Source organism: Muntiacus reevesi, chromosome 13 (assembly GCF_963930625.1).
Source record: "Muntiacus reevesi chromosome 13, mMunRee1.1, whole genome shotgun sequence".
NCBI lineage: Eukaryota > Metazoa > Chordata > Mammalia > Artiodactyla > Cervidae > Muntiacus > Muntiacus reevesi.
The window spans coordinates 51,587,877-51,610,369 of NC_089261.1; the positions used below are offsets into that span (position 1 = coordinate 51,587,877).

Sequence of the window (22,493 nt, forward strand, 5' to 3'; positions counted from 1 at the left end):
AAATTATACCCTTTAAATGTCAAAATGCAAGATAAAAGATTTCAAGTCAACTTTTAATGTTTTGTCATGCAATTTTGCTTCAGCATGTTTGGACAATTTTTAAATTGCTTTGTTTTTCTATGATTTTAATCATATTAACAGTTTCATATGTCCTATAAGCAATAGATGTATAAAATCATAAAATATTATTAACAAATGCCTTTACTCTGGCTTACTACAAATCAATAAGGATAAAAACATCCATCACTTGAACTGAATGTAAATAACATGGTTATGGACCATTTATGAACCACTCTGATCGATCCCAGGACCTTAAAGGTCTTTGGGCATTTTTCCCAAACCAAATTTCTCCTCTTCTAAATTATCATTGGTATAAGGTGTGATGACTTTCAGGCATCAATTAAAACAAATTGAAAGCAGGCAAAGTATTAATTAAACTTGACACTCTGATTATTTAAACCTTCTATTAAAGTTGATTAATCAGAGCATGCTGATAGCCTGCTCTTCAATAATGACAGATGATATCAAGGCTTACTGACTTCCTTCAAGTCTACTATTTCCAGCTCTTCAGAACAGAAGGAATAAATGAAGTGAGAAGAGCACTGGAACAAGTCTAATAGACAGACTGACTAATCTCAGACCCCCAAGGTCAAACTAAAGCAATCCATTTCTTGGCTTTCATCAACACAAGACATGATTTATCCATCTGAAAGCAGGATTACAAACATTATACATCTCAATGATATGTTCTTCGCACCATGTAACTTTTTGAACAATGATAGATTGCACAGTTGCCAGAAAAGTAATGTCACAAAGCAAAAACTCATTATATTTTCAATAAGAACATTTTGATTTCTAAGAACAACTATACACATTAGCAATTATTACTATTGCACACTTCATTTGGGGGGAAAATATCATTTTAAAATTCAGATATTCCTTGGGACTATATGTCACCTTCATGGTCCAAACTTTGCACATTTGTGCTCCTCAAAATATGATTCTTACTCTAATATTTATTGTTCGTGGATCCAGTTACCATGCTATAAATAATTATTAAATGAAATAATTTTATATTATAAAATTTTAATGATAATCACTGTTTTCACATAAAAATATTTAATAACTCCTAAATGATAACTCCTCCCATAGATCCAAAGCCACTTTTAGAGAAGAAAACATAAATTATAAGAAATACCACGGGAACATTTTTTAACACTACAAATATAATCATATAACAGGAATTTTGCCCCAAATTTTAGTGCTTTATAAGCTTTAAAGAATAGATGAGATTTAAGAAAGAAGTCATGAGCTATTTGGATTCCATTATTAAGATTCCATTAATTTCCCAGTTTATCTCTCATTTGCTACATTAAGGAACTGTTCTATAAGTCATAGTCATAATAGCAGTTCAGAAATTATTCCATAGAGCAATGTTAGTTAATTTGAAAGATTTCCACTGAAATTAAATTCTATGTAAAGGGTAACTAATTGTTAGTTACCCTTTGCAATCGTGAAACCTTATTCTACATTCTATATATTTTAAATCACATCACTATTTTCACTTATCTAAACTAATGATCTCTTTTTCTATCAGGTCACAATTTTAGGGGAATTATATTGCCTAGGTGGAAGAGGACAGTAAAAAGTATTGTATCTCCAGCAGATGATTCATTTCACCAGCTGCCAGAATGCTGCCCATTACAGCACACCTGGACACACACAGCCATGACTGATTGGGAGGCATATTTATCTTGGCACGTCACAAAGAAGATGGAATAATAATTATTCTCCCTTGTAACTAAAGGTATTTGGGAGCTGTGTCTCCCTACAAAATAATACAAATTACACAGCTGGACAAGGTCCGCATAATTTTACCATCTGTTCTCTATATTCAACCATCAATATTTCCCAAAGCAGTCTGTTTTTTTAAAAAAAAAATAAGACTTAGTTTTAAAAGACTTGGACTAACTGTCAACATTTCAGAGGAATATTATTTTTAAAATTAATATATTGAATATTGGTTGATAAATAAATATTACAAATTAATACTTTCCATAGTACTTTTTATTAAGGGAATTCTACAGACTTCTCATATTCTGATTCTGAGAAAATAAATGTGTTGTTTGACTTTTACAAACAATCCTCCATACAAAAATGGAATATCTGAGTACCTAACATAAAAGAATAGAAAGAAATCAGAAGTTTCTTTCTTCAGCTGAAGTCTTGGCAGTCACTCATCATCTTAAGCTAAAAATCTAGGGATCTGTACTCTCTCCTGAAAAGTTCCTTAGTTTAATATCTTAAAATATAATTTTAAATTAAAAATATTCTAGGAAGAGTTGATGAAATTTGCAGAATCATGATTTGCAATAAAAGACAATATTTCATCCAATGTAACCAGTGATAACAACCTTAGTCTTAAACAACAAGTTTCAATATGGTATGAAATAGTTTTCTTGTATTTCTTTCAAAAACACCAGAGAAAAAGAATTGCTTAGGATATTGAAAACTAAAAAACATTCTTATGGGAGTAACATTTTACCTTGTTTCAAAAGTAAGAATGTAAAACTATTAGCAACCACCAATTGTGTAGAGATTAAAAATAAGTCACTAAGCTACATACTTTATACATATCAACTCATTACTACAATCTAATAAGGCAGGTGTCATTATTATGGTTACTTTCTGAGATGAGGAAATCTCTTTGCAACAACAATGATGATGACAAGAAATCTCTGAACCAATACATCAAAGTTATTTAGTATTTGTATATATATTGATCGTGGACATTATCTATGTGTGAAACTAAGGCTCTTTAAGAAAAAGAAAAGGAGAGAAACAGAATCCTTGACTGGCATCTCTCTCTGACAGAATACATCAGAAATTCAGATCAAGCTAATAATGGCATAAATAGTCTTAAATATGCTTAAAATGCACAGTAGTTTTTTGTTTTATACACCGAAAACAAAACCTATGCTTAAATTATTAAATAACATTAAAAAAAAGAATATGAATTATCTCCATGCCACTGAGGTACCATGTCATAAATGTTGTATTATGGGTTCACATCCAAACCTACAGTTTGCCCTTGTTTTTGTAAGAAACTATCTCTGATAATGGATTTTAGCAATAGGTCTCTTAAAATGTTTTTAGACTCAAAAGAGACAGCCATAAGCCATAGCGATCTCTTTAACACAAAGCAAATTCAATAAATACTTTACATGAAATCTAGTAAGAGAAGTCTTTTCTCCACATTGCCACTTACACACTAATTATTTAAAAAACAACAGAGCAACCTATTTATCTCTGTAATCAATAGATGTAGAGTCAAAATGTAGTTTATCATTTCAGAGTAATGCTAGAAAGAACTAGTTTCTGGTAAATGTATGTTGTCTACCACAGTTCTAGTTATAAAGATAAAAAGATTGCTACACATGTATGTTTCCCAACAAAAGAATCTTTCACATGTTTAAATTTGCATAAAGTAATTTGCATAAAGGTTACATCAGATAGTATGAAATACCGTTTTAACCTCAATTGCTGGGTCGGGACGATCCCCTGGAGAAGGGCATGGCAACCCACTCCAGTATTCTTGCCCGGAGAAGCCCAGGGACAGAGGAGCCTGGCGGGCTGCAGTCCGTGGGGTTGCAGAGTCAGACGTGACTGAACCAGCTTAGCGTGCACACATGCTGGCTTATGCGTCCAAAATTTTGACAACTCTGGCACTTGGCCAGATTTAATCAGCTTCCAATACACTTGCCGCCAGAACTTTAGTCTACCTTCATTTGAACTGTCAACCCTTTAGGCATGTTCTCTGAAGTCCAGGTTACTTCACACTGACTCACCTTCGTACTTGCTTCCCTGTCTTCAAAGTCTGTCCCTTCCTCTCCCTTTATCTTCCTTTCTCTCTCTCCTTTATTACCTAAGGAACACCAGGGGCTTCGCTGTGGCTCAGTGGTAAAGCATATGCCTGCCAATGCAGGATGAGTTCAGTCCCCAGGTCTGGAAGATCCCCTGGAGAAGGAAATGGCAACCCACTCCAGTATTTTTGCCTGGAGAATTCCATGGACAGAGGAGCCTGGCGGGCTACAGTCCATGGGGTCACAAAGGAATTGGATACAACTTAACAACTAAACAACAACAAGGATCACCTACTCATCATTTGAGTCTCTGTATAAGCAACATCTCTCTAGATAAATATTTCCTCCTTTCACCTCTGTCAGACTGGGGAAATAATCTACTGTGGGACCAATCACACCATGTTACAGCTCTTTGATTACACATTTGACTCAATGCCTAGACAATAAAATCTTGAATGCAAGTCTTATTCATCACATAAGATGATGCACAATAGTTGGAACAGGGTAGACATTTAATAAGTCAGATGAGTTAAATAACTCCAAAATTCTGTCTTTATCTTACATTGTACTACTCATATTGTCCTTCTTTTGACTTTCTGACCATAGATTACATGATTTTCCTGTATAAAGTCCATTTTTTATACAAATCATAAAAATCTATTTTTCAAAGTTCTAGATTAAAAATAATTCATTTTGGAACATATATAAACCATCATGCCACCTAATTATAAAAGGATGATTTTTATCAACAACAAAAAGTAAAAGCACTCATCCAGTTCCTCAAAGTTACGAGTGCCTATGATATTCTACAGCTATTTACAGGCTTTCATAACTACTTGTTCATTAATTACATCATTCTCCTTAATTGGATAGCTATGAAAAAAATTCACATGAATACTAGAAATACTCAATTTTTGGAGTTCACAAATTATGGAACATTTATGAGCAGTCAAGAGTCCATTTTAAGTTGCATGTATATTTTTTAAGAAATGAATTAGCTAAAATATAAATCTATTCTTTTATGCTTTCAGGTGATCAGACAATTTAATATTGGATGTAGAATATACAATAAAGTTACTTACATCTAACTTATGATAAAATCAAGTACATTTTACTGCCCAAGACACTGATGATGAAGATGAGAAAGCTAATTAGCCCCCACTGAATTCCTTCTTAGGTCTACTTTTTAACCATATAACCTTATATTTTATTCCTTATAAATATTTCACAGTAAATATAAATACTTACTTTTCAGGGTTTTCTACTTCTTCAGTGACAAAGTTGAGATAAAACCTAAAAAGACATACATAAATTAAAAACCTTTAATAAACTTTATGATCACTATCCAAAGTTTCACATTTTAAATATTTATAATCAAACTCAGAATTATAAAAATTTTATAAACAAATAACCTAAGATGAAATTCTCCAACACTAAAAGCTCCCGCATTTTATTTTTCTATTAAACAGTATTTATGGAGTTCTTCTCTATTTCTTAATTTTTCTATGGAGGTATAAAATGAACAGCAAACTGATTAGTAAATAGTGAACAAATCTTAATGTATAAACATGTAAACAGTATGTAAAGAGTAAATGTGTAAATATGTATAATGGAAAAACAGCAAACAAGTCTCAACGTAGAATGATAAATATTTATTTATTTATACACCTACACAACCAAAACAAAGATCAAAACATAAAACATTTCTAGCACCGTAGAAGGTTCCCTCAAGGCCCTTTGCAATCATCTCTTTCACCCTCCTATAAAGACAACCACTATTCTGATTTCTATCACTATAAATTAGTCTTGCTCATTTCATTACAATAGACTAATAATATCTGCTTGTATAACTATTACACAATATTTATTCCTTTATGTCTGGCTTTTTTTTTTGCTGGACTTTATATCTGTTGGCTGTCATCCATGTTATTGTATTTAGCAGTATTTCATCATTTTTTACTTATTGTTGTTTTTCATTGTATGAACATAACACCATACAGCCTACCACTGATGGGTATTTGAATTATTTCCAATTTATAGCTATTACACATAAGGATGCCATAAATATGCTTGTGCATGTCCTTCTGGGAACCATGAAGTTGTTTCTTTTGGGCATATACTCAGAATACGATCACTGGATCATAGGGTAGATACATGGTTATTATTATTATTATTTTTTTTTTTACCATTTTTGGATTCCTAATTGCATTCCAGCAATATATGAGATTATTATGTGTTAGTCACTGGGGAAATAAAAGTAGGAAATCTATAATCCCTTTCCCTAAAGAGCTCATTGTTCATAGAATGATCCATTGTGGATATAACAACACAGGAGGCAATGCTAGAGCATGTCCAGGTTACCAGGAGCCAAGGGTGAGGTCAAAACCAGACTGGCAGGTCATAGAAAGTATTTGAGAGGAGGCATCACCCAAGTTGAGGCTTCAAAAATTCTTAACTATTAGCCCTGATGAAATGGCATAAGGACACTCCAGGTGGCTGCTGCTGCTAAGTCGCTTCAGTCATGTCTGGCTCAGTGCGACCCCATAGACGGCAGCCCACCAGACTCCCCCATCCCATAGACGGCAGCCCACCAGACTCCCCCGTCCCTGGGATTCTCCAGCCAAGAACACTGGATTGGGTTGCCATTTCCTTCTCCAATGCATGAAAGTGAAAAGTGAAAGTGAAGTCGCTCAGTCCTGTCTGACTCTTAGGACCCCATGGACTGCAGCCCACCAGGCTCCTCCGTCCATGGGATTTTCCAGGCAAGAGCACTGGAGTGGGGTGCCGCTGCCTTCTCCGTAGAGCACACACGCATGTGGGTCTGGTAAAGTCCTCTATGCACAGGGATGTGAGCTGCGGCTTAGTAATCTGCAGTACAAAGGGTGCCCGGGGAGTGAGAATACAGTGTAAGGCAAGGTGGCCTCTGGCTTCCGGGAATCTAGATTTCAGTAGGGGTGATGGGCCAATAAAAACTCTAGGAAAATAGAAGTACAATGACAACATTTCTCAGTTTTAGGGAACTGACTTACTAGATATGAAAACTGAGGCAAACAGGAAATAAAAAATGGGATAAAAGATACTAAATTCTCAATTTGCACTTTTTTCTTTGAATTCAGTTTTCCAATATGCATCCCATCCAAATAATCTCAAGTCTTGTAGTTACAAGAACAACATGAGGTAAATATGCCTTCTGCATAATAGTGACTATGAAGTTGCCATTTTTAAAAAAATATTTAGGCATCTAATTTTAGTTCCATTGTTAGTCAATACACTATAAGCTGATACTAAAGAACAGAACATTTTTAATATTTCCCCCAAGACCTGAACACTTTTGTCATCTCTTTCATGACAAGAAGCATTCTAGACACATGATATTTCACTTTCTAGTCCCATAGGGTTGCAAATATTACCCTAAACTTATGACCCAAGAAAAATCCAGATTCCTTTCCTTCACTTTATTACTCTCCTTAGCCCACCCAGGAATGTTGGCTGCCTTGCATCCTTGACTTCTTTTTCCAGTCTAAAAGGACTGCTGGAGACCCTTTAAAGCCCTTAAAGTTCTCTTTCAAGGTTCCAAGATGCAGCAGACTCTTCAGATATGCAGACATGATAACCAAATCGTGAAAATGGGAAAACGAAGGATCATAATGAACAGAGCTAGACATATAAGGACAAAGACATTTTCATTTCTTCATTGCAGAGGCTTCGAAAATGTCCACAAAGTAAAATGTCATATTTTCACTGTACTGTTCTGTGTTCTTATTATTCCTTAGAAGATAAAATAGCCATTACATAGATCCACAGAAGCATGGGGCAATAGGGACAAATTCTCTATATAATCTAAAACCAAGTGACTAGAATATTAGTCCATCAGCCTTTAACATACTTAAAGTATCTCATAACTTAAAACAAAGATGAGAAAACCTGTCTTATTCCATCTTTATTCACAAACAGGCAATTGATGCTCATAGTTGTAAAAAACCAAGACAACAGGCCCCAAATGGAGTCATTTATACTTAAGCCTCGTGTCACCAAACCAAAACATAATTCAGTTAAATTTTCAGGTCTCCCAGAAATGGAATCCAAAACCAGTCAGTTAGGAATTGCACTATTTAAGTATTCTACCTGGTAGCCTCTTGTTATCCCCTAAATGAAAATAACTCCGTAATAACCAACCCGTTTTTTAGCTTAGTATAACTTCTTTGTTCCCACCCTTTCAGCCTATAAAAAGCTTTCTCTTTTGTATAGCTCCCTGGAGTTCCTTTCTACCTGCTAGATAGGATGCTGTCAATTCATATCGATTTTTTCTCAAACTCGTAAAAATTTTAATATGACTCAGTTTATCTTTTAATAAAATTAAGGTGCCTGATATTTTAAGGACCATGTGCGAAGTAGAAACATTTGAATATCTGAGAGAACAGTAGCAACAAAGGTGATCTAAAAGGTTAGCAGCCAAGGATATTTTTTAATGACTAGAAAGTAATTTTCTCAAACTAGAGGTTGTAGTTATACCAGGAAGGCAAGCAACAATCAATACTTATATCTGGAATATGCACTCTGAGGGATTTGATGCATTTGTTATAAGCCCAAGGCAATGGGAAGTACAAGAAGAAAATGAACAAAACAAAAAACAAGGGGAAAAAAAAACTCACACAAAAACCACACACACACTTAGAAATATTTCCAGGCTTCTCATTTCAAAAATAGCCAGTTCCTTCTAAACAGTTGTTTTAGAAACAATGCTAAGGAAAGAAAGGAAATATTTATGAAAAAAGAACCCAATTTCAAATATTTCCATAGAGAAAAGGAAAGGACTTGGGACATGGTAGCAGGGTGGGAAGGAGAAAGCTTCTTATTTTGGTCCAAACATTCACCTCCTGTGGGAAATACACCTTTATGCTCCCCTAGTCTCCAATCATGCATCCAGAGCGTTCTCTATACATCTACTCAAGTTCTCTAGAGAATGTTCACAAGATCTATCGTTCCAGCTTTTCCATGGTTGCGTATAAAAGACATTGCAAAGCTGGCAATGCATTCCAATACCCAACTATGAATTATTTTAAAAAGAAGCTTATTCTTTAGATTAGATTTAACACAATGCTACAAAATAATCCCAGCAGATGCTTTAGAAGACTAAATCCATTGAGGATATGATTTAAAAGAAAAAAAAAAAAAGACACAATGAAAAACTATTTCCTATCTCACGGTTCAAAAAAAAAAAAATCCCACCAAGTAATATTTAGCTTTGGATCAGGATATGGGGCTGAAATTGGTTGAGTTCCCCTGGGCCACAGGGAGACTGACATATTTCTCTGAATGCAGACGTTGGCAATAATATTAAAGTTCTTTTGACCCAACTCTGTGACCTGGCTGGGTTAATGATTTCTTTCCCCCAATCGTGTTTCTGTGAAGGAGTTTTCATCATTCTAAAAAGGTCCAGCACTCCTCATAAACCAACAGCCTGCTCTATTCACATCCAAGGTCTGGCCTTGTCTTTTTCCTATTCAGTGGGTAGGTGGTGAGTTGCTAACCTAACAAGGCTTCCCAGGCAACAAGGGTCTTGCTGCTTTTACTTACACTGTGGGTGGTTAAGTTCTGACGACAACGACTGCTTCTGTCTCCTCATTTGCAATGCCCCCTACGCTTTCATTTTTGCATCAAACATTGTCAGGGCAGGAGCACAGGGAGTGGACGCTCATTTACAGTGCCCCACTTAGAATTCCACAACACAGTCTTTTGATTCCATCATGAAAAACAAAGAAAGGTCAGAGAGGTGGGATCATATTTGCAAAGTGACTACATAACCCCTGCTTTGGGCACTCTTTTCGTTTCCATCTTGTTCCATTTATATCCAGATATTAACTTTTTCCTCTGGAATTCCAAACCAGCAGACTATTTCTTCTAAACACAGCTCCCTTTTTCTAAGACGGATGGCCACATATTAACAAGCAGGTTAATTCTACCTACCTGCAAAGCAGCATCCAGGTAGCTGAACAGCTATTGGAGACATACAGGTACTTATCTGCCCCATACATAAATCACTTATATCAGATAACATTCATTTAAAATCCATGCCTTAATGTCTTATGACTGAACTCTCTAGAATATAAGAAAACCAAGTTTCCTGTTCTTTAAAACAGGACATGGACATGAGGATTCTATGAGGAAAAATACAATATAAACAAGGGTTCGTGTAAATCCCATTTGCCCTGTAAACAGGGTGTTGAAATAAATTTTTATGTCTAAGATGGAGCCACTAATCTCCAAGTCAACCCTGGGTTCTATACTTATTTCTTTGCTTTACATTCATTTTCCTTTTTTCTCTTCTTTGTTCCTTACTTTTTGTCCCATAAAAGCTTCCTGTCTTCCACCTCATTTTTAAGTTCTCTGGACTCCTTATATCACCAAAATTGTCTTTTAAAAATCTTTCTAACAAGAGTAACATTTTGGGTTTAGCATCAACAAAACTAAAGATTAAGATAATAAGATAATTCAAAATGAAAAGACTCTTTACACTTGGAGAAAGCTAGTAGCCCTCAAAAGCTTACAGAAGTGGAGAAGATTTGCTCTCCATAAAGCAGGTGACTTGAGTATTCAGCCCTTGTAGTAGGGGAGTGAGTTGGGTAGAATAATATTTTAAGATTCCGTGGGAACAGATGCATGGCACTCACAGGCAAAAGAAACTTCATTCAATAGAATTAATCAAAACTCCCTCATGAGGATCTCCACATCCCACAATCCTGCCCCCAACACTTGGCTCTAACTGAAAGCTTTTGTCACCTCCCCATCTTGCTCTGGCCCCTCCTGGTGACCCTGCCAGGGCTTGGCTGCTGCCCCAGGGCATTGGAGCTCTGATCAGGCTGAATAGCCATAGAATAGATGATTCCACTGCTAACCCTGGGAGCACAACTCCTTTTTAAATTTTTTTTTCTTGCTCAGCACCACATTGTGCTTTGGACAAAAATAAAAAGCCTTCAAAAATACCAAGACTAATGCACATACACAATGGCTATCAAAATATCCCAAAAGTACACAAATATTTTATGCTAGACTCTTCAGAGCTACAATTTTCTAAGAACTTCAAACATTATGCTTCAGAGGCCATGCTAAAATTTTTAGTTCCTCTACTCTCCTAACCCTCCTGTAGTGCTCTGAATTTCCATAATTCAGTGAGATTAATAGGGTAAAAATTTCATTTATTGAAAAATATATTTTTATATTCCATGCATTAATTAGAGAGTAAGACCATAAAACTAAAGAAACAAAAAGAAATTGTGTTTGTATTTGAGATGCATTTACATAATTTTAAGCTAGTGTAGTTTGTTGCTTTTTTAGGCTCATAGAACATCCTCACTGCAACTGTACAATTAGCTCCATATATAATTTTTTAAAAAGAAATGTTACTACTACTTCAAAACTGAAATTTAATTTTACTACAATCATTTTGATGTTTAAATAATGGCATTTCTAGTGGCATTTCTTGCAATAATCACCTCAACTGAATCTTACTAGATCAATAAAATTTAATTAGAAAATATTCCCTCTCATAACCATGGTTATTGTTATTCAAGTTCCTAAACAAAACAAGATATAAATACAAAGCTTTAGTGCTTCAACCAGAATGTCATCACACTTTGACATGGATCCATGGAAATGTACTTGTGGCACTGTGGTTTTATTCATCTTTTCTGCATTTTTTGTTTTCAAATGTTGAGGAAATTTTAAGGAATTTATTAAAGTCCTTTAAAATGTAGCAGATTATCTAGTAAATCTGATTTCGCTGTCCTATTTACTCCTTCTCGCCTTTAGAGTACCATTTTACCTCCTGGGAACATGTTACTTATTTCTATATCTGAACTCTTTCTTTCTTCTAAGAAGGTGGAAAAAAAAAAATCAACGAATCACTCTTTGTGTAGACCTTGGAGCTTCAGCTTGGAAGGCTTTTTGACAAAGCACTATTCTTTAATGGCTTTTGGCACTATTATGCCCTTACTGATCCATACTTGTAAATGATTTGTATTGGTTCTCAAGACCCAGCATTTGTTTATTTTTACATTATCATGTTAAATTTACATTATCAGGTGAAATCTAGTACCTGTCTTGACTGGAAACCTCAGTGATGTTTGTGTTAATCTGTATACACAGTGACTGGACTGGTGAAGGGAGCCACATTACCTTCCTCTCTTCAAGTACAGCATATCATGTTGAATTATGGCTATTCACAATTACCTAGCACCTCGCTTGGTACTTGAAGTACTTAAAGGAATTAATGAACCATCCAAATCACCAGTTGATAGTGATATCAACTTACCAGCCAGCATACGCATACATTCCATAATAAAAAGCCAGTGGCAATCCCATAATACTTGCATCTCTTCCTGAAAAGGCATCTTTAAAATACTGTGTTTGCCCTGAAATATGAATAAAAAGATTAAGGACTTTTCAAAGAGCTGGTTATTACTCATTCTTTAACCATAAACATGAAAAGGAGGAGAAGGGGGCTTGGGGATGAACTATACAGTTTCAGGTCTAGATTTCTTACTCTCTGCTCATTTCCAACTTTATCTATTAATGCTGTATCCATTATCGAGAAGGAATTCCAAACATATGCTGATTGCCACTAACACTACTTCACATTTATTTTAATAAAATCAAGGCAAAGAGGAAAACAACATTTCAAAAACAATCCCTTGCTTTAGCATGCCTCTACTCTGTAACAGAATTTCACCATGAAAGCAGACTAAAGGATCATCTGTAAATTATAGTTTTTAGGAGTGTGATACAATTCTCAACAATGATGATAATACAGTGCTTGGGAAGAATTATTCAAGGGTCTATCTTCAATGAAGAGGTGGCATGAAACCCCAGAACCACCTTCTCACATCATTTAATTTGCTTTTTTTGCTTTCTTCCGATAGTTCATTAGATACCAACAGGGGTTGCAAAATGCTGTGAAACAAATCTGCTTGGCACTTCCAAGCTTGTTTTATAAAGAAAAACTTATTGGAGCACAGTTGGGCTTACTTATTTACCTAGATACCATCAGTCTATGGCTAATTTTACTCTCCAACAATAGGGCTGATAATTGTCACAGAGATCACATGGAACACAAGGGTGAAAACGTTTACTATCTGCCCATTTACAAAGAAGGTCTGCGGACCCTTACCTAGAGAATGGCACTGCTTCCTCCTAGAAGCATGGAAAAGAATCTATATTGAACTTTCAATAGGTTTAAACACATTGTTGCATCAACATGTAGACTGAGTGCTTTTATGCATCACAGTTTTCTCCTCTTTGTGAGGGGACTTTTCTTCTATATCTTTTGGGTACTTAAAAAATAGAAGTTCAGATTTAGTCAGTCAATATTCAAAGTAAAGCATAATGAGTTTCTGTTTCCCAAAGAAACTAGCAAATGAGATTATCTAAATGGGAAATATGACTGTTTCAAAATTGGCCATCACATAAGTAAATGAAAGGGGGGGTAGGAGGTAGATGGTGTACATAAAACTCTCTCCACACTTAAATTTCAGTTTTTGTTTGCAGTTTCCAGACAACAACGTATATATCAATACAGAATGTGAGTTTTGAGGCCAAAAATGGAGAATATTGTGTTATCCACTAAATGGCTTTCTCTCAAAACATCCAATTCCTAAATATATATCATTTTTTAAAATGACACTGTCAATTTAGAAATATCTGTTTTACTAAAACATCTGTGTGTCCTCATAGAAGAAAAACAGAAATCTTGGAACCCAGATTAAAAACATCTGCTATATATTGCTTTATCATGATCTGTGGTCTCCTAGGCCTTATGGGACAATATTGCTAAAAGTGCAATACTGAATAATCAATAGAAGATACCAAACTTTGTAAAGACTGAATCCTGAGCACAAAGTGTTACAAAAGAGAGTTGTTTCCAAATTTCAGGAGTATTTGGCTGCATAACAGAGATCTCAAGAAGATGAAAGTTATTAGATTCAAAGGAAACTTTAACAAATCCTCATAAGAGAATATAGAACATACAATTATTTTCTGAATCTCATTAGATCAGAATAAATGTACAATCTGGGTAAGTAAAATTTTTCTCCTCTTGGAAGTTTTGTATTAATGTGAAAAATACGTGATAAGTTAGAGACAAAGAAGTATCACTGTTTTCTAGTAACAGAGTAAATATTTCTGCTAAGAATACTCTCCAAAATATTTAACTTACTTAAATGTGGTAAAATTCCCAGGTCATTTCTCTGTTAAGTGAGATATATAAGGAAACCTGGTCACATTAAGTATTGATAATGAAACTGGGGACAGATCACTGCCACGTCCCCTGCCGCTTGTTTGTAGAAAAGTTTTAGCCCCCTAGGCTTCCCTGAGTTCCAAAGAATGATTTTAATCAGAGAAGTGAGAAAATGCAGAAACAAAGGAAGGCAGTCAAGAAAGATAAAAGAGTAATAGTTTAGCTATAAAGCAAAATTAAGGTTCCTTAATTATTCCTTGGGTTTCCCTCATAGCTCAGTTGGTAAAGAATCTGCCTGCAATGCAGGAGACCCGGCTTTGATCCCTGGGTCAGGAAGATTCCCTGGAGAAGGAAATGGCAACCCACTCCAGTATTCTTGCCTGGAGAATCCCTCAGACAGAGGAGCCTAGCAGGCTACAGTCCGTGGGGTCGCAAGAGTCGGACACGACTTAGCAACCAAACCACCACCACTAGTTGTTCCTTAGGGCTACAGATAACATCCTGAGTCCTATCCTTGAGTTGTTTCCCAGATACTAAAGCCTGTATCGGGAGGAAGAAGCTAATTGCAAGATGACCACAATCACAGAGCCCCCACATTGGCTGGAACCTAAGGATTGATAATGTTGACCTCTGTGACCTCACCTTTATCATCAACCTATCAGAGTATTGTGCAGGAGCTTATCAGGTACTCTGTGACCTTCTCCCTCACACGCTCTTTAAAAAGTCTTTCCTAAAAGCTACCAGAGAGTTCAGATTTTTTGAGCATGAGCTGCCCATTCTCCTTGCTTGACTCCCTGCAATAAGCACTATGCTTCCTTTCCTTCACCACAATCTGGTGTCAGTAGATTGGCATTGCTGGTCCTTGGGCAAGCAGACCCAAGATTAAGTCAGTAACAATACCATAAATACTAAAGGATCATTTTATTGTAAGTGTCAAAAAAAAAAAAAAAAAAGCTAAAGCTAAAAGATATGTCATGGCTTCTGCTCTCAAGGAATTTGCAATACAGTAACATTTGGGCAACTACACCTCACCTCACCTCACAAACACATATAATTAAGTGGTAAAAACTGACTACTGTCTTACATCAAAGAGAGAAAAGAAAAAAATAATCTTCATTTTAAAGGACTGTATGCCATTTTTTTTTTTTTTTTTTTTGGAATCTAAATGACTCAGAGTTTCTGAACTTTCCAAAAATGTAAGAAATTCCTTATAGAAATCTAAAGAGTTAGCCCAGAAAAGGAAAGCGGTAACAAAATAAGTTACTTTCCATACATTTTTAATGGATCAGATAAAGTATGAGAAGGCCAGCTCTGTGGAGACTGACATGAATTAGAAGAGTGAGTTCATGTTTTCCCTTCAGTATAAGCTATAGTATTAAAGATCTTCATCGTGTTTATTTTGAGTTGGCTGAGGTTGCTGAAGTTGATGCAAACATTTAGCAGGGAGAGTTCTAAGATGTCCCACTAGGTTTTATTAAACAGACAGCAGTAGTTCCCTTTCCCCAGATACAGTGACAAATCTTTCCACCTTTGTTATTGTTTAATGCCTCTACAATCAGCAATGATTTTTTGCTTAATTATGGTATTTCCTTTTGCCTTGAGTAATCCTTCTCTTGCAACTTCATTAAATTTCTCTATAAACTCCTTTTCTTGGAACAGACAACATCAATGTAAATATGAAATACTTTACATGCCAAAGTTACACATCATGCCTTTATCATTTCTTCTTACTTCCCTACTTATTTCCTACTGCTGTGTCCACTGTTAGTTAAATAACTCACTAGGCCTCCATCTCACCCAGTAATTTCCCCTGAATCCAAGCAATTGCCTGTGCCTTCTTCTAGAACAACTGAAACTCTAAGTGACATCACTCTCAACTATCTCAACTCTAGAAAGGCAAATACTCCCAGAAAATGGTGTTACATTTCTACAGAACTGCAGATTTTACATTAAAATAATGTAACAATAAAATACATTTTTACAACTATTTTTATTGTCAGATAGCATTTGTTTTTTAAATGAATGCTATTTCCATAGCTGACTCTCCTTCTATCAAAATTCCATTCTCAAGGTAAAAGGAGTAATTACCAAAAAGTAAAACAATATTTTATCATTTTTCATTATTTTCCAGATATCTTTTTCTTTCTCTAATCCTTAATATATGTTTGAACTACTTTAAAGTAAAAATAAGAAGACATATTTATCTGTAGCTAAAACAGATTATTTTTTTTCCACTTTGTGTTTTCACTACAAACAGTTTGCGGCTGCTGCTGCTGAGTCGCTTCAGTCGTGTCCGACTCTGTGCGACCCCATAGACGGCAGCCCACCAGACTCCACCGTCCCTGGGATTCTCCAGGCAAGAACACTGGAGTGGGTTGCCATTTCCTTCTCCAACAGTTTAGACCAAGAGAAAATTCCCTGATGCCTTATTTTGCTGCTTGGCCCAGTCTTAATCCTCTTGTTGCCAATCAGCTGTAAATACCAACTCACCCCCCAATGTTGCAGGCTTTCAGATCAATTAGATGACAGTATAGAGTCTAAGTTCCGTGAGCAGAGAGACTAATTAAGTGATTCTGCTAGTACAAGCGAAAGTCAGTGTTAGAAGGGACCAAAAGCAGATACGTATTTTAAAAAGCATTTACTTTTCAGTCCATACCTTTAATTAGCTGCATCACTCCAGGGACTATAATTATCAGAATTGCTGTGAGCTTGCAAAAGGTTAGGAAAATCTGGATCCTGGCGCTCCAGCTGACACTCATGCTATTTAGGACCATCACCACAGCTGCAAACAAACAGAGGAAGTTACAAAAGGTGAATCCTCACTGGTATATGTGATGTCTTAGGTACTGGCTACTCAAAGTGCCAACCATGAACCAGCAGTATTGCCATTCATTACCTGAAGCATTTTAGAAATGCACAATCTCAGATGCCACCCCAGACCTAAGGACTACAAATATGCATTTCAACCAGATCTCTAGGTGATTTTTATGCACACTGAAGTTTGAGAAACCAGATAAAATCTGCAGACAGAAAAAAGTTATCTCTTGTTCTTTGTATAGGCTTCCCTGATAGATCAGTTGGTAAAGAATCCGCCTGCAATACAGGAGACCACGGTTTGATTCCTTCTATATGTCAGTAAGAGTGAACATGGATTGTGGTACCCTAACAATCATATAAAAATATCTTCTAAGCAAATCCTGAGGTCACCACATGCAGACTGTTGAATGTGACTCTAGCCTGACACAGCAGAGAGCTCTTTTCCCCCCTCAATGTCCGCATGCATAGTCACCTGCCAACTTGGGATTACTTTAAAGAAGGGACAGACTTGGGATCACACTCAAGAAGGGACAATGTGTGGAAAAGTGGACTGGGACTTAATCCAACTTTCAGAACTAGCCTTAGCCAGAATTTTTTGTATTTTCTCTCCACTTTCCAATCAGCATAGTAAGGAGTGACTTTCAACCTACCCTAAATGTACAGGTTTTCAAGATATGTTTTGGAACTTGAAAAAATGTTTTGAATGATAAATCCAAAAGTGTTTCCAGAGTAGGAGGCACACGGGGTCTGAAGCCAGCAGAATTTCTTCTTGGTGATGCTATCTACAATGTCTTCAGCAGTATTCAACTAGCCACTCACCCCACACTGTGGACCATGAGAATCTTGAGAACAGAACAAGCATTATTCATCTCTGTCTTGCTAGTATCCAGCTTCATCCATGGCCCAGGAAGATCATTAACACAGTTTTGTTGAATAAATGAATGAGCTGGATCCTCAGTTTTTTAAAAAAAAATATATAATACCTTCAGCCAAAAAGGCAAGAAATAAATGGTGGTACTTTCAGACCCTGCCTCCTATACTATTCTAGAATGACTGAGTTATTCTAGACAGCAAATTTCAACTTTATACTCTTTCTAAAACCTCACATTTGGTGTTATTCACCTTTCTCCTCTCCACTCCCAACAAATAAGCTACTTCATACCTGACATTTGTAGTTATTTTCAAAAGGTGTATTCTACCTAAACAAACAACAAAAATGAATGAAAACACTTCTTGAGGAATTAAAAAAACACAATTCGTACAATTCAGGTTGCAGTAGGAAGCTTTCCATATGTACACTAATGAGTGATCTTCATAGTTCCAATTGCCTGATACAGTCATTAGCTCATTTCAGAATTTAAGAATTGGTGCAATGGGCCAAAGAACTAAACAGACATTTCTCCAAAGAAGACATACAGATGGCTAGCAAACACATGAAAAGATGTCCAACATCACTCATTATCAGAGAAATGCAAATCAAAACCACAATGAGATACCACTACACGCCAGTCAGAATGGCTGCTATCCAAAGGTCTACAAGCAATAAATGCTGGAGAGGGTGTGGAGAAAAGGGAACCCTCTTACACTGTTGGTGGGAATGCAAACTAGTACAGCCACCATGAAGAATAGTGTGCAGATTCCTTAAAAAACTGGACATAGAACTGCCATATGACCCAGCAATCCCACTCCTGGGCATACACACCCAGGAAACCAGATCTGAAAGAGACACGTGTACCCCAATGTTCACTGCAGCACTGTTTATAATAGCCAGGACATGGAAGCAACCTAGATGCCCATCAGCAGACGAATGGATAAGGAAGCTGTGGTACATATACACCATGGAATATTACTCAGCCGTTAAAAAGAATTCACTTGAATCAGTTCTCATGAGATGGATGAAACTGGAGCCCATTATACAGAGTGAAGTAAGCCAGAAAGATAAAGACCAATACAGTATACTAACACATATATGTGGAATTTAAAAAAGATGGTAACGATAACCCTTATATGCAGGACAGAAAAAGAGACACAGATGTATAGAACAGACTTTTGGACTCTGTAGGAGAAGGCGAGGGTGGGATGATCTGAGAGAATAGCATTGAAACATGTATTTTATCAAGGGTGAAACAGATCACCAGCCCAGGTTGGATGCATGAGACAAGTGCTCAGGGCTGGTGCACTGGGAAGACCCAGAGGGATGGGATGGGGAGGGAGGTGAGAGGGGGGATCGGGATGGGGAACACGTGTAAATCCATGACTGATTCATGTCAATGTATGGCAAAATCCACTACAATATTGTAAAGTATTAGCCTCCAACTAATAAAAATAAAAAATAAAAAGAAAAGAATTGGTGCAAATGTTTTCAACACATAATATACAATAGCAAAAATATTTTAAATAATCTAGCCTTCTAAAACTAGGCTAATTAAGGTATATCTTTTTAAGGGTTTACTATGCAGCCATTTAAAATCATGATGCAGTTAAATATTTATTACATAAAAGATGGTTCATGACACATTACTGACCAATACAGCAAATTACAGAGAGGTGGATAGATGCTAAATTGACATATAGGAACATAGATAGAAGACAAAGCTACAAACTCAGAAAGAAAGGAAAGGAAGAATTCTGAAGGAGTATTTACCAAAACTTTAAGAGAAGGTATCTATAGATGATAGAATATGGAATAAGTTTTAAGTTTAAAAGTTTATTTTTCTATACTTTTTAGTAATTCTTATAATGAACTTGAAGCATTAAGTAAAAAAATCAAAAACAGCAATTTTCATCTTTGAAAAAAGCTCAAAGGTGGGAAGAGTAAGGGACCATACAAAGTTAAATAGTGGGTTACTAATGAAGAAATGTTTCAAAGGAGAAATGCTGAGAATGATTAGGAAGGCTGAAGGCCTGAATAAGCTGCATGGTAGGTTGAGAGAAATATTCTACCCGTGTTTGAAGCTGGAAACATGAAGAACCAGACAGGTCCATTGTTAATTGCCAAGTGCATCATTTTATCAGCAGAAAGATATGAAGTAAAATGATTTTTCTCACCCCTGTGAAACACACTTATATACTGAAAATAATTTAATGCAACTCTGCACTCATCGTCATCATCCAGTGATTCTTGTCCTTTCTCTATGCAAATGACTCTGTGATAAATGAATCATCATATGAAAGGGATTGTTTTTTTAGTTAAGGAGATTCAGCATTGGTCTGAAAATAATTGGACTCATGTTCCCAGCAACACAAAAGAGCACTGTTTTCTTTTAAGCAGAGCTCCTAAAAACCCAAACACCATTTCTGAGAGTACTCCACAGTAGAAAAGAGCTATTGTAAAGAGAGGAAGGGAAAAGAGGAGGAAGAAAGAAGAGAAAAAGGAATAGAGGGAGGGAGGGAGGAAGGAAAAGCAGGAGCGGGGAGGGGGAGGGAAAAGAGAGGCATTCTCATATTAGAACCTCTATGTATTTGGGAAGGGGAAAGAAGGTTTGTTCCTTTCATAAAGAGTGTTAGAATTCAATGCCGATTGAAATAGAAAACAAAAATGAGGGCTGGGAATTTTATATTTTGTAAAGTTTTCTTAGCAAAATGGAAGACAAAAATCAAACAAATATTATGAATTGATAATCTCACCTTGCTTTCCTCTCAGGCAGCTGAAATCAAAATTCTGGTTAAGTCTGATTTCTCTCAAAAAGTTTCTCAAAACCCTGCTTTATCTGAGCATCCAGACATTGCCCTCATTACTCCATATGCCAAATTCCAGCTGAGATGTACCTCTATGACCCTGAAGGGATACAGCTTAACAAGCAATGAGGCAGCCAGTACAGAGGCACTGTGGAGGTCCTCAAGTGGCGAGAACTGCTGTTTCATCATGCGTCTTTACAGAGAAGTTTAAGTCCACGTATGTTGCTTATCCAACAATATTGAAAAGGGATTTGGGATTCACTAAATGCTAAGAGCTTTCAGAGTTTCTGAAACAGATAGTATCTACTCAGGTTTTTATACACAAGCTACTAACACTGTAATCATTAAAGAAATCTGAGCAAGCTTTCATCCTAATTTCACTTCCTTTGAATAATAATTGCTAATTTCATGCATTAAAAATTACCTTTAATTTGAGCTTATTATTGTTATTACTTTTGCTGACCTTAAATGTTACCGAAATGAAAATAGAGAGACATATAGCTTTTATTTACTTATTAATGGTGCTGGTTGGTTCCTAAGAACTGAAATGCAGTAATGAAAGTTATAGGTATAAACTCTGGCAACCAGAAATATATAGGGAAGGGAACTGCATTTGAAGAGGATGTTTAGGGGAGTGTTAAAAAACTGATAACATGATTTAAGGACTAGTAAGCATTTCTTTCTGTACTTCAGTAATTCAAGTTTGTCTTTTCTTTTGCAGAATGAGGTTACTGAGTCTGGATATATTGTTGTGGTTTTTTTTTCCCCCCAGGTTCAGGTTCTCCCTGGCTTCTGGCTGCTTTGTGCAAAGCTGGTAAAATATATGGACACTGTACGGATGCATCATGGTGAGCTGAAGTGAATTGTTCCACTGTTCTTTGTAGCAGCTGCTGGGGTTGCCTCCATTTTTCTGCCAGCATTTCCTTCCTGGACGAATTCATTTCAGAGAAGCTATGTAGCAATAAACACCTTTATGAAGGAGAGAGGCTATATCTAGGATCTCACTATTGGGAATAAAAATGGTAAGCGTTAAACAAATGTACACTATTATATGATACACATTGAGCAAAGATCTTACCTGGATAATATTATTTAATCCTCATATCTCTATGACTTGGGTACCATCGTCGGCATTATTTTTCAGATGAACAGCTGAGAACCCGGATATTACTTAACTTGTCCATGTTCACAAAGGTAAAGGTGAAGATAAGATTGAAGCCAAGTAAGCTGACTCCAGAGTCCACAATTTTACCAGTAGTTCACAGGTAACAGTGATGAAGAAGGTCAAAAGACACATATGATTTCACTAGTTCTCCCAAACATCCGATGCTCTTCTTCTCTGCTAGGGGTCATGTTTATCTTGGCTGGGATTTCAAGACACTTTGATTCCACATTTTATTTCTCATCCGTCTGAAGGGTATGGTTGTTGTTTTGAAGTCCTTGTATATTTCAATACTATATATCTCTACCTAAGAATTGGTTGTCATGGTATTTAGTTACGGTAGAAGAGGAGTAAAGATAGTCCAATTTGGGGTTTAAATAGAGCCACTTTATGTGTAATATTTGAAAAACTAGCACAGCCCTCAGCCTAGACTTTCTTTCATGTAATTTAATGATGCTAGTAGAGTACAGTTTGACAAAATACACTAATGCATTTATAGAAATGGCTATCTCTTTTTCTCACATAATAATCACAAGTGTTATTTTGTTTGCTTTCTCCCATTATTCCCACAGGTTGTGGGAAGAAGCTAAGGCTCTTTATTCACCTAGGTAAATTAAACTAATAAGAAAACTGAGACTCAGAGAGGTTGTTAAGGATGTGTCTGAGATAAGAGCCCACATCTGACATAAGGTACTTTTATTAGAATATTCTGCCATTCAAGTGTATACTTAAACAGGGTCTG

General features: G+C 36.1%; 1 protein-coding gene across 2 annotated transcripts in view; it reads right to left on the minus strand.

Annotated features, from left to right (window-relative positions):
• The window catches only part of SLC7A11 (solute carrier family 7 member 11), an 86,384-nt gene that overhangs the window by 51,446 nt on the left and 12,445 nt on the right, over nucleotides 1–22,493 (minus strand). For both annotated transcript variants that reach the window (XR_010658851.1, XM_065904443.1), the window contains exons 4-6: nucleotides 16,751–16,876; nucleotides 12,175–12,274; nucleotides 5,112–5,156 (exon numbers count right to left, since the gene is read on the minus strand). Coding sequence is in view for 1 of the 2 variants with exons in the window: in XM_065904443.1 (XP_065760515.1) it covers nucleotides 5,112–5,156; nucleotides 12,175–12,274; nucleotides 16,751–16,876 (271 nt within the window). In the remaining variant the exon portion in view is untranslated. The remainder of the gene's footprint in view (nucleotides 1–5,111; nucleotides 5,157–12,174; nucleotides 12,275–16,750; nucleotides 16,877–22,493) is intronic.